General features: G+C 42.4%; 1 protein-coding gene across 7 annotated transcripts in view; it reads left to right on the top strand.

Moving 5' to 3' along the window:
* The window catches only part of TJP2 (tight junction protein 2), a 124,858-nt gene extending 112,167 nt beyond the window's left edge, over positions 1–12,691 (top strand). For 3 of the 7 annotated variants that reach the window (XM_070480380.1, XM_020911907.2, XM_020911906.2), the window contains 6 exons: positions 4,345–4,445; positions 5,649–5,861; positions 7,141–7,251; positions 8,461–8,790; positions 10,276–10,361; positions 11,771–12,691. In XM_070480380.1, coding sequence (XP_070336481.1) covers positions 4,345–4,445; positions 5,649–5,861; positions 7,141–7,251; positions 8,461–8,790; positions 10,276–10,361; positions 11,771–11,936 — 1,007 coding nt within the window. In that variant the 3' untranslated portion in view covers positions 11,937–12,691. The remainder of the gene's footprint in view (positions 1–4,344; positions 4,446–5,648; positions 5,862–7,140; positions 7,252–8,460; positions 8,791–10,275; positions 10,362–11,770) is intronic. The other 4 variants (XM_070480382.1, XM_020911910.2, XM_020911912.2 and 1 more) reach the window with 2 other exon arrangements.
* The last annotated feature ends 273 nt before the right edge of the window (positions 12,692–12,964 follow it).

Genomic DNA, 12,964 nt, shown 5'->3' with positions numbered 1-12,964 from the left:
AAAAGGATGGCCTTTTGCGGCCTTTTCCAGACAGCTTAGTTTAACTCTTGAAATTCTGTGGATGGCCCCACTGAGCACTTTTTATGCCCTGTGTCTCAACCTGGCCAGGTTGTGACTTGATGGTGTACGCCAAGGCCAGAATCCAAGGGTTTTTTCTTTTTTTTTATGATTTTTAATTAATGGCATTTATGGCATTTAAATGAATTATTAGGGGCTTCCCAGGTGGTGCTAGTGGTAAAGAATCTGCTTGCTGGTGCAGGAAATGGAAGAGATGCAGGTTTGATCCCTGGGTCAGGGAGATCCCCTGGAGAAAGAAATGGCAACATACTCCAGTATTCTTGCCTGGGAAATCACATGAACAGAGGAGCCTGGCAGAGTCCACGGGGTCACAAAGAGTTGGACATGACTGAACGACTAACAGAACAACAACTAAGCAACAAGAATCAGATTTACATTGGTGACAACAGTCATCAAGCAGTCCCTTCACACACACAATGAATTAATTAGTGGGGAAAATAGGGCTACTGTGATGAACAGTAATTCAAAATCAAGGCTTATGTTGCAGGTGGATTAACAAACTCGATGAATATCTTTCTTGTTTCCTGTTGCACAGTAACAAGAAAATCCCATTTTCCATAGATGAGTATTTAAATTTGACAGTATTAAAATGACTCTCCTTGAAATTACTATGTAATAAAAGTGATTGAGTAGGAGAACTGAAGATCTGTAAACAGTGTCTTGATAAATTGTTAGTATTTCAGATGTAGGACAAATCAGGGCTTAGTGTGATATTAATAGTAGCTGGTTACAAGAAAAACTAGCATTGCTAGTTCTTGTTGATTTACTTTTTTTGTACTGTTATGCATAATATTATTTCTTGCTCATTTTTGAAAGGTATAAATTATTTTGTCTTTTGTATTTTAACATGTATATCCATTACTATTTTTACAATATAATGAAATACCTTTTACCTAAAAAATAAAAATTAAAAAAATTAAAGCAAAATGACTCTTCTTGCAAATTCAAGGTACTTCTCAATTATGCAGAGATGACAAGGGAAACTTTATTCTGAGATTTGCCCAAAAGCAAGTTAACTTGTCAATGTAAATTAAAATGTCAGGCTTCCCAACCTTCCCCCATTACTTTAAAAAAGTTACTGTAGAATAATACGTTTTGCATGCACATGTTACAAAAGTTATTTTTTAAAACATGAAGTTTACATTACATATTTTCTTGGAATTGTTGAGCGTGTTTTGCTAAAGCACTAGTTCGTGATTTAAAGACCACAGGAATGGAATTGTGGGCTTAGAGATCCATGCAGAGCCATCCTTTGTGTTAAATTGTGGGACTTTTAAAGTACCACAGGATGTTCCAGCACTTTTATCAGTTTCCCAGATTTCATTGATGTGAAATTTGTAATTTACAGATCATTACTTTAATTACATTAATTTACAATTAATGTATAATGCAGTCCTAAGACTTTGGAAATGGTGAATAAGTGCTATTCATTAGTGATACTATTTTATACTTTTTCAAAATCTTTGTTACATATTATAAACCTTTTTCTTTGCCATAATACAGTGTTTGAGACAGAGAAGGCAATGGCACCCCACTCCAGTAATCTTGCCTGAAAAATCCCGTGGACGGAGGAGCCTGGTAGGCTGCAGTCCATGGGGTCGCTGAGAGTCAGACATGACTAAGCGACTTCACTTTCACTTCTCACTTTCATGCACTGGAGAAGGAAATGGCAACCCACTCCAGTGTTCTTGCCTGGAGAATCCCAGGGACGGGGGAGCCTGGTGGGCTGCCGTCTATGGGGTCGCACAGAGTCGGACACGACTGAAATGACTTAGCAGCAGCAGCAGCAGCAGTGTTGGAGAAAGCCTAGGGGGGAGGAGTGAATCTTGTACCAGTTAAAAATATCCAGACTGCAATAGGCAATTCTTGATTTCCCAAGGACATGTAGGAACACTGAGGACCACAGGAAGCAGACGGAAGTTGCCCCCCTCCCTGGCTGGGCACCTTGGTTGATGCCTCTCCATTTAGAGTCCCTCTAAATGGTAGCCCTGAACAGCAGTTTTGGAATTTAATTTATGTACCCTATAATTCACCCGATTTAAGCATGCAGTTCAGTAGTTTTTAGTGTATTCAGAGATGTACAGCCGTCACTCCCACCCATTTTGGAACTGCTCTGTCACCTGGAGGAGAACCTCACACTGCGACAGTCACTTCTGACCCTGCTCACCCCCCAGCCTCACGGGTCGCCTTGCGCTGCTGCTCCTGTGTTCCCCAGCCTCCTTGGTGGTGGCAGGAGGAGCAGCGCCGAGCGCACCCGCGCCTGGGCTGGCAGTGGATGCCCTCAGAAGCCCAGGACTCCCGGCCATGATGGGGCCTGAAGAGGAAGCTCCTTCTAGTATTTCGCTTTCTGGAGCTTGAGAGATGTATTTAGTCTATTCAAGGGAGCATGAGTCTAGTCCAGAGGTTGGAAATGACAGGAGGTAACGTGATGGCTTGTAGTCAAAGAATCTGAGAAACCTAAAGAGCAAAAGTCAGCAGTAAACCAAAGGAACTTGATTCTAAGAGAAAGGAAGGCAGCATCATGGCTGTGCTCCCACCTCTTAAAGAGAGGTAAAGTGCATGATTTGAATGCTACCAACTCAGTTAGAAATGACTGTGTTTTCTTTTTTTCCATACACTAGAGTCCAATGTGAATTCAGTAAGAGGTTTCTGGCTTGTTTCATTTTATCAGGGGGCATGAACATATTTTCTGCATTTTACAAATGGCCCTTTTAACTTTAGGTTTTCCTTAGGATAAATACAAACTGTACTCATCTTAGACAATTTCAGCACAAAGCTCAAAAAGGTAGCTGAACATTCCCTCATTTTGTCCCTGGAGTGCCCAATGTCACTTTTGTTACCAAGAGGACAGTCATCTTTACAAGGTACTATGACAAGGCTTCCCAGATGGCGCTAATGGTAAAGAACCCACCTGCCAATGTAGGAGATGCTGGAGATGTAAGTTTGATCCCTAGGTTGGGAATGAACCCACTCCAGTATTCTTGCCTGGAGAATTCCATGGACAGAGGAGTCTGGCAGGCCACAGTCCATGGGGTCACAAAGAGTCGGACACGACTAAGCAGCTAACACACACACATGATAAGGGTACAAAAATCCAAGGAAACAAGATTGATTTTCTTTTAGTTGTCCAAAGTTTCAGTTTATTCTAATACTATAAATAATTAATAGCCCAGGAAATTGTCAGCTTGTTCAGGATTTTCCAAGGTCAATGCTGGGACTTTTTAAATGAAAGAATGCTGTATGTTACTGGGAAGAAAATCTTGAAGCAAAATTGCTTACAAAATTTGCTTTCTGGTTCTTTGGAGTTATTTATAGAGAAGTATGCAGACTTCAGGATAGGTGAGCAGGCTGCCTAACAACTTTTCAGCAACAAGATCCAGTTTTCTTTTGGGTGACACATAATGGCCTTAATAATAGACCATGATGATGTAGCTCTAAAAAGTACTGATTTACCTGGAGTTTGATCATTGTAGGTCCAAAGTATTGCTGAAGAATGATCACATGTATTTTACTGGTTGGTATTTTATCCTGGTGCTCCAAATTCATGTTTCAGATGGGCTGAGTCACGCAGTGGCTGAAGCCATAAGCTCTAAAAGCAGACTTCTGAGTTTGCATCCAGGCTTTTCCACTTGCTTGGTGTGAGGCCTTAGACTAGTTACTTTCACTGCTGTGCCTCAGTTTTTCATCTACAGAATGGGGATGATGGCAACACCCACCTTGCAAGGTTTGTTTAAGCATAAAATGAACTAATCCATGTAATGTATTTAGAAAAGTGCTTGGTCAGTCTTAGTAAGTGCTATTATGTAGGATGCATTTTGTTCAGAATAGAAAATGTATGTCCCATGAATACACACCTGTAGAGTTTGCTTAGTCTGTATTTATATTCTGAAATGTTTAAGCCTATCAAAATGACATACATTTAGCTTTTTATTGGAGATAAACAGTACATTGGTATACATTTTTCTTTTACTGTTCACGTCTATATATTGATTTTTTAAATATGTACTTTTATATTTTATTTAGTTGTGTTGTTGTTGGCCCTGAAAGCACACTCTGTAAAAATGTTTTTTTAATTTATTTTTTAATTGGAAGAAAATTGCTTTACCATGTTGAGTTGGTTTCTGCCATACAACAACATGAATCAGTTATGATTTTATATATGTGTGTGTGTGTGTGTGAAATATGACAAGTTAAGGTAAGTTATGTCCAATAAGATTTCTAATAAACATGAAATTGAGGCACACCTTTTGGTTTACATTTCTGTAGCTACAATCAACCTCAATTCAGCCAACGACAGCTGGTTTGGCAGCTTGAAAGACACAATTCAGCATCAGCAAGGAGAAGCAGTCTGGGTCTCCGAAGGAAAGGTATGTGACAGATGCTCTGCTGCGAGGTGAGAGTCTGTGTTCTGAATTTTTTTTTCACGAGGGTAGTGAATGTAGTAAAAACCATGCACGTTTCGAGTGATCTCAACATACCCTTCAATTGCTCAAAAATTTGTAAATTCTCTGGAAAAGTAATAAAACGAAGGGACTTTTACAAGAAAAGCAGAATGGGATATATGCAGCCCTACATTCACTTCCCTTTTGCTTTTAATGTAGTAACTAGTGTTGTGTTCCAAGCACACTAATCAGAGCTTACAAGACTTTGTGCTGAACTCCGCAGCTTATTACCAGGGGCCCAGGACGCCCAGAGTGGAGATGAGGGGTTAGGTTGAGGGTGTGGAGAACATAGTTAAAATTTAATAGAAGGAAGAAAAGCTAATGGAGTTGGAATCGTTGTGTTAGAAAGAAGGTTGGCAGAGGATGAGTTCTAGGGATTTGAGTAGGTGATGAGAGCGCGCTAGAATCTGGTATAGGCTCCTAACCTTGGCTCACTTCTCATCTGTGAAGGAAGTTCCCACAGCCCTACTGCAGGGAGGAAGCAGAGAAATTCTAGAATTCCCTGTGGTACTAGGAGCCCTTGTTGCTGGTATTCTGTGGTCCAGCTGATTTGAGGTCATTTGTGAGACATTTCAAGGTACGATTTTGTTGCGTAAGTGCCTCTATTATCAATTAATGGTTGAGTCCTAGCCCTGCCCTTTAGGAACTGCATGTTCAGTCAGAGTATCTAGCATGTGCTAACTGCTTATGCCCGCTGCGGCTCTTGGCTAGCCTCCGTGCTGAGAACAGGCTGAGCACGATGGAGCTTCTGCCTTCAAGGATTTGAGAATCTCGTGGGTGAGTGGAGAGACATACAGCTCCAGACAGCAGGCACTTATCACTGGGAGACCAGTTCAACAGAAAAAACTGGAGGGGAGCCAGATTCTAGAAGAAAAGTGCACAATGTGAGGAAGCCTGATGGATGGAGGCAGGGAGAGATAGGATGGAGGGTTTCTAATTTAAGTCTCTACACAAAAAATTTACATAGCCATTTAAAGCCAAGTGATTTCAGGAAGATAAAGGTGAACTTCCTTTCCTCGAACAAGTCAAGGTTTCAGTCCCTTGGCTGTGCCCTTGGGAATTTTCTTGAGTCCTCACTCCCAGGAGCCATGTCAGATCCCACTGACCCTCCAAAACAAATTCCTCTAGATGGAAGGGATGGATGATGATCCCGAAGACCGCATGTCCTACTTAACCGCCATGGGCGCGGACTATCTGAGTTGCGACAGCCGCCTCATCAGTGACTTTGAAGACACCGACGGGGAAGGAGGCGCCTACACTGACAATGAGCTGGATGAGCCAGCCGAGGAGCCGCTGGTGTCTTCCATCACCCGCTCCTCGGAGCCGGTGCAGCATGAGGAGGTGAGGCGAGGCAGGCCCGGGCAGCCAAAGGACGTTCTGCTGTTTCACTCGAGTTGCTCTGGCCAGCAGCTTACTCAGGGTGCTGAGGCAGGTGTTCCTAAGGGTTGGAGTGGTTGATGTCTAGGGAGCCTCCCGTTCCAAGCTGAGGCCTGTGTGATTGTGGATGTGGTCCAGACGGGAGTGGGGCAGGAAGCAAGTGCTGGGAGAGGTTGAGTGACCAGCACTCACCCCACAGAAGCCCCTGGGCATGACGTCATGATGTGAGGCCAGCTCTCCAAATTACCAGTGGGGCATTACTTTTAAATACAGTATTGTTGTATTTACTTGTAACCTTTGATTAGGTCTCTCTCTGTACTCTTAGGTGTCTGTGCTTTTTCTTCTCCACCCTACCTTTAACCTTTCTAATCTTGCCAGAACTCCTCAGTGTTTCCCCATCAGTTTCCTTCTCTCTTGTATTTCAGTTTTTTAATTGAGTTTATTGATTAATTATGTGTCTGATCTCACGTACTATGCATCCACTGGCCAGTGAGTAGACTGCTTCTGTGATTCTAGAAATCACATTGCTAGCACTAAGTTAGGACCAGAGCAGTTGTTGATTGCACCTCAGAGAACACTGGGATAATGACCTTTGCAGACAAGAGCCTCCATATATTTGGATTTCTGTGGACTTCTCTTCAGTAGTTTAGGTTGTTTCAGTGAATTTTATTCTTTACGATATAGAAGGACCATATATATAAGTTGAGAAGAGGAACAATTCACCATGACCAAAAAGGAAAATAAGTATATACTGTCGGACAAGTTGTAAAAAGTAAATTAACTCATTAATGTCTGCAGATACAGTTGAGCTAATGCTTTAAAATGTTAATAGCTGGGAATTCCCTGGTGGTCAGGTAGTTAAGACTCCACACTTCCACTTCAGGGGATGTGGGAAACTAGGATGATACATGCCACATGGTGTGGCCAAAAACAAAAGAAAAAATAGAATAAAATATTAACAGCTGTCAGTGAGAAAACTTTATGAAAACCTCTTGTTTTCTTACTGTAAAGGGAGAGATGAGCTAGTTTTGGGGAAAATATACCTTAAGCACTTGCAATGGGAGAGTATACCAGGTATCTGCCTTTTCAGTAAAGAAGCACTGGGTCAGTAGCTCAACTTACACATGTTAGGAACCTTAATATCTTAATTCCCCCAAGTTCGAAGAACTCCAGCAAAGGAGACCAGTGCTCTCTTCTTCCTGCTGGGATGTTCTTGTTGTGAATGAACCTTTATGTCTTGTAGAGCATAAGGAAACCCAGCCCAGAGCCACGAGCTCAGATGAGGAGGGCTACTAGCAGAGATCAACTTAGGGACAATAGCCCGCCCCCGGCATTCAAGCCAGAGCCGCCCAAGGTACGTGGCTGGGAAGCCCAGGATGGGAAGGAGGAAGAAACACATGGAGCTCACCTGGAGCTCCCGCGTAGCCAGGGCAGAGCATGCCCAGTAAGGTGGTGCTGGATTATGGTTTTGACCAACTGGGTTCTCTACTGGAGCCTATCTTTTGGGTGAATCCAAAAAATTATAAAATGGCAAAAAAAAGTAAAATGGAAAGGCAGTTTTAGAAGAGGGTACAATTTTAGGACTATTAGTGTTTGTTTCCTTTTGTTTTTTATTTGTTTGTTTATGTAGAAAGAATAAAAGTTGGATGAATACTGCATGCCCAGAATCACCTGTCAATAGAATCTGTTTTTCTTCTTCTATCCAATTAAATTTTTCTGCCCATAATCTTATTTAGATCCACCTGAAAAAATCCTTCCTGATGACTTGCTAAAGAAAACAATCGCCACTATTTACAATGCCTCTCATTATGAGGACGGTTTATTTTTTAAATAAACCATTGTCCAGAAAAGAACCAATGTGAGGATACATGTCATATGATTTTTCACCCCTCTGTGAATCACAGCTATAATTATATGTTTTCCCTTGGAACCCAGTAAAGTTTCTCTTCCTAACTCAGTGCTTTATATAAGAAGAAAGTAATAATTCATTGTGAGCTTTCAGAGGTAATTGGTGACCTAATAATATAGATAGATGAGTGAAAGTTTACAAGTGGCCTAGAATGGAAGTATGAAGACAAAGTGGCCTCACCGCTCCCCGCCCCAGTCTCCTCACTTCTGGGTGGACTTCTGGGGACCACCCACGTCCCCTGGACCCACATCCCCGCGTCCACGTGGACCAAGGCACATCCCTTCAGCATGGTATGAACTCGGGAGCCACTCTTCCATTCTGAAGCCTGACTTGTTCTGAGATCCTCTCTAAGACTCAAATCTCCTCTAGGACAGAGTTAGGTCTGATCCACCTCTAGCACTTGCAGGCCTCCCAGCACATCCCCAGCACCCTCTTGGTTTCCTCGAGCACTTAATACTCTTCTGTAGGGAGTGAGGTAGGGCTCTGGATGCCAGATCTTGGCCATGTACCTTGTCATATTTGATTCCTTGTTGGAGTGGAATTTGTTGACCACCTTTGGAAACTGATCAGGAAATGGAGTGTATTAAATCACTAATAGAGATTTGAAAATAAACTGAAAGCTCAAGGTTAAAACTATGTCATTGCTCTCTGCAGGCCAAAACCCAAAACAGAGAAGAATCTTTTGACTTCTCCAGATCTTATGAATACAAGTCAAACCCCTCAGCCGCTGCTGGTAACGAAATTCCAGGGGCATCTACCAAAGGTTGTCCTCCTCCTATTGCAGCGAAACCCACTTTTGGACGGCCTATACTGAAGCCCTCCACTCCCGTCCCTCCCCCAGAGAGTGAGGAGACGGGAGAGGGCAGTGAGGAGCAGCACAATGCTCCCAAGTCTGTCCTGGGCAAAGTAAAAATATTTGAGAAGATGGATCACAAGGCAAGGTTACAGAGAATGCAAGAGCTCCAAGAAGCACAGAATGCAAGGGTAATTGTTTTCAATCACTGGGTCATTTTAGTGCATCAGCAATAGGATTTTAAAGAAGTTTCATCACAGTGTGATGATTTACAGTCCTTTTGCCACTGCCACACACATGAAAGGGTATGTTGACATGCGTGATACAAAGGCACATCCTGTGGGTGTCTCATTTTCAGATTGCCAGCTATTTGCACATCCCTTTTTCTTCCAGTCAAGAAAACCTGACATTGCAGGTGAATAGGATTCTACTCTTTGTGCTTCAGAACTTTATATTGGGTTCTGGAATAGGAAAGTGTGACAAGAGATTCTGTGGCCTCTTGAAAATTATTTTTCACTTAACATTTGTTAAGTAAAGGTTTCTGTAGCGTTTCAGCCCAGTGGTTATGGGAGCTTTCTTCATTTAAATTTGTCACAACAATTACAGTGCTTCTGGGCCTTTTTCTTTTTTAGAGGGGGAAGGTAGGGGAAAAGAAGGATTTATTACCTGCAGCAAGTAAGGAGAACACGCGGGATCTTTTCCCAAAGCAGAGTCTCCCTGAACTGCAAATTTGGGGAGGTTTAAGACTAAGGCTCTGTGCATATTCATAAGGGGGCTTGAGCAGAGAAGACTGCAGCTTGGAATTGAAACAGAGGTTGACAGAGTCCAGGCTGTAGTTGATTGAAGTCAGGAGGGTCCACATAATTCCGTCCTCCAACGTGGTGGGGGGTGGGGAGCTTAGTTCCTGGTGTCAGGACTTATTGGAACTTAGGTTCTTTACATCTTACTGCAGAAAGAATTCAGTGAGAGACAAAGTAATTAGTAATAAAGTGGATGTATTTAGAGAGATACATTCCACAGACAGAATGCAGTCTGTCTCAAAAGGCAAGAGTGGCTCTGGGAGAAGCATACACTATGGGCAGAGTGTTGGCCGTCCCAGAAGGCAAGAGATGACCCACCCTCTTTTTCTTTTTTGCTTCTTTTGGTGGTAAAATATACATGGAACTTACCATCTTTAACATTTTTAAGTGTTTGGTGGCATTAGTATATTCACATTTTTGTGTAACCATATCTATCATTGGTCTCTAGAGTTTTGTCATCCTCCCCAACTAAAACTCTGTGTATATTAATTATTCCTCATTTTCCCCCCCTCCAGCCCCTTAACCACCATTCTATTTTCTGTCTCTATGAATTTGACTGCTCAGGAGCCTCACAGAAGTGGAATCATACAATATTTGTCTTTTGTGTGGCTGATACATTTCACTTACTATAGTGTCCTGAAGGTTCAACCATGTTGTAGCATGTGGCAGACTTTCATTAGTTTTAAAATTTTTTCCTATTTGACATTTACCACTAGGCATCACATACAACTCTGGAAACTAGAGGTTTGCTTCTATTTTTCCTCTTCTCGGTTAAAATGGGATTGGAGAATGGAACCACCAGGAAATGAGCAAGCTGACTGGCTAGTCATTCATCCCTTCCCTCTTGTTCTTTTTTTACCCCCGTAATCTCCACAGATTGAAATTGCTCAGAAGCATCCTGATATCTATGCAGTTCCAATCAAAACACACAAGCCGGACCCTGGCCCACCCCAGTACACAAGGTAAGGGCTCCTTTGAGGGTATAGGTCTAAAAAAGGGACTTGTGTAGGACTTTGATGCTTAAGAATTTTTTTTCACCTACATTTCAAAGTAACAAAGTTTGTGGGTTGTTTTTTTTTTCCTCCTGGTAAACTGTTTACTTATTCAGTCAACTTTAATTATAAAGGCCATAGAGTCAAACTTTTATGGTAGTGTTGATCGTGTGCTAACACTAACACAGTGTTGTTGTCGTTTAGTCACTCAGTCATGTCCGACTCTTTGCGACCACATGGACTGTAGCCCACTAGTCTTTTCTGTCCATGGAGTTCTCCAGGCAAGAATACTGGAGTGGGTTGCCATTTCCTTCTCCAACACAGTGTAGTCACTGACAATCCAAGTCAGTCCCATTTAGACCCACTGGAGCCATGTGTGTGCGTGCAAAGTCGCTTCAGTCGTCCAACTCTTTGCAACCCTATGGACTATAGCCCACCAGGCTCCTCTGTCCATGGGGTTCTCCATGCAAGAATACTGGAGTGGGTTGCCATGCCCTCCTCCAGGGGATCTTCCCCACCCAGGGATCAAACCAACATCTCTTGCAGCTTCTGCATTGCAGGTGGATTCTTTACTACTGAGCCACCGGGAAAATCCAATTGGAGCCACAGATGCGTTAAATTGTGTTAGGATAGTGCATAAGCAAAATTCCTGGGGTTTAAATGCCAGTTGTTTCATCGTTAATATTTTCTAGCTGTTGGCCAACAAGTTCAGTAATCCTTTTGCGTCACTTAGCCAAGTCAGGCTGTGTGTGAGCTGTGGTCTGAGGGAAAGGAAACATCAATTGACTGGTGTTGGTAGGATGCCTTATTTTTAAAGTGCTGCATAAGCAGTAGTGATTATCACAGTGTCTTCCTGTTGAGGTTTTACACTGGATCATTTCTTGCATCCGAGAATAGGAAACAAAACCACATTTTCTTGCAGCCATTCTGACTGGAACTGGAGTCTAGTTTTACAGCTATAGAAAAGTAGAGGCAATTCTTGTTTACCAATCAAATAGTGGCACAGCTGGCCAGGAGGCCCCGGCAACAGAGGGGACTTGGTATATTTTGACCAAAACTGGTGAAGAACTCGCTCTGCTTGTGAACTTTTAACCAGTGATCTCAGGAAGGCACCCTCATCGGACTGGAGGGTTCTTAGGTCAGAGAGTGTGTGTCTGTCTTCCCCACTCGCTACTTGAGTGGGTATCGGCCTTGACCTGTGATTCCTATCCTCACTTCCACCACTCTGTGAACCTGGAGTGGGGCCAGGAGTGCCCTGGTTTGTCAGCAGAGTGTGACTCAGGTAAGTCATCCATTGTGGGCAGTGGCCCACTGCACGCAGCATGGACGGGCAGGGAGGCCCGAGCTTTGGACTGCACGTAACCGTCTCTCTTTGTTAGTTCCAGGCCCCCTGAGCCACAGAAAGGCCCTGCCAGACTTTATCAGGATCCCAGAGGAAGCTACGGCAGTGATGCTGAGGAGGAGGAGTACCGGCAGCAGCTGTCAGAACACTCGAGGCGCGGTTATTACGGCCAGCCTTCCCGATACCGGGACACGGAATTATAATGCCGGGGTTTTGCCTCCTGTGTGCTGTGCGGGAACAGCGCTCCCACCAAGCCAGGGAGGATGGCTCTTTCCAGTTTCAGCGCACTGTGGCGATGGCGGGGCACCTCCTGGGGGGCCCAGGGGACTGAGTCTGGGGAATTGAGGGCTTTGGGCTCAGAATTAAGAGAAATACTACAGTCTGATACTGTTACCTGCTTCCACGGACCAAAAGCTGTATTAATTCTGTTTGCGTATTTTTAACATGTATATTAAGAAATGATAACTATTTTTCCTTATTAATAGCTGCCTTCCAGGACTGTTTCAATGAGAGACAGAATGTGAAAAAGATAAAAAATACTGTCGGACTCAAAACTAAATTCAAAGAAGTATTTTATTACAATTCTTTAAGTGCCTTTGATGAGAAGTGTCTTCAATTTTCTTCCTTTGAAGCTTTGCAAAGCCATAATGGACTAAAATATTTTGACTAAATTTTTATACCTGTTTCAGAGCTATGGTTTTCTCTGCACTATCATCTCTTTAAGGCATTTGTCTTTGTAATATTTTCCTTAAATTCTGACTGTATATTGTAATATCTATACTTGGTAGTTTGGCTACCAGTGCGAAATAGCTTGAAGACTGAGAAGTTAATATAGAAATATTTTGTCTGTTTAAAATCATGTGCTCCACAAAAGCATAAAAGTGCATTTCCAAAAATGTGTATATTGACAGCAGCCAGTTTTATAATTTAATAAAAAGGAGGACATTGCAATCAATAATGTGCTTATTGGTGAATTTCTATGTTACTTCCTGTGTTAAAGTGCATCTTTTATTTCAGTTACTGGTGATGAAAATGAGGACATAATAATTGCAGATTCATAGTGTGTGCTTTGACCATTGCTGCCTAAATAGATAGTTCTACTATTGTTGGCCATTTGGATTATTTTCATTTTTTTTTCTTTAAATATGAAATGCACCTTTTTATATGTAATCCATTTTTAATTAATATATCAATGATCAGCATTTTAATCCTTCACAGCAGATAGGTTCTC

This window comes from Odocoileus virginianus, chromosome 18 (genome assembly GCF_023699985.2).
Source record: "Odocoileus virginianus isolate 20LAN1187 ecotype Illinois chromosome 18, Ovbor_1.2, whole genome shotgun sequence".
In the NCBI taxonomy this organism is placed as follows: Eukaryota; Metazoa; Chordata; class Mammalia; order Artiodactyla; family Cervidae; genus Odocoileus; species Odocoileus virginianus.
This window is presented reverse-complemented; position numbering and strand designations above follow the sequence as displayed.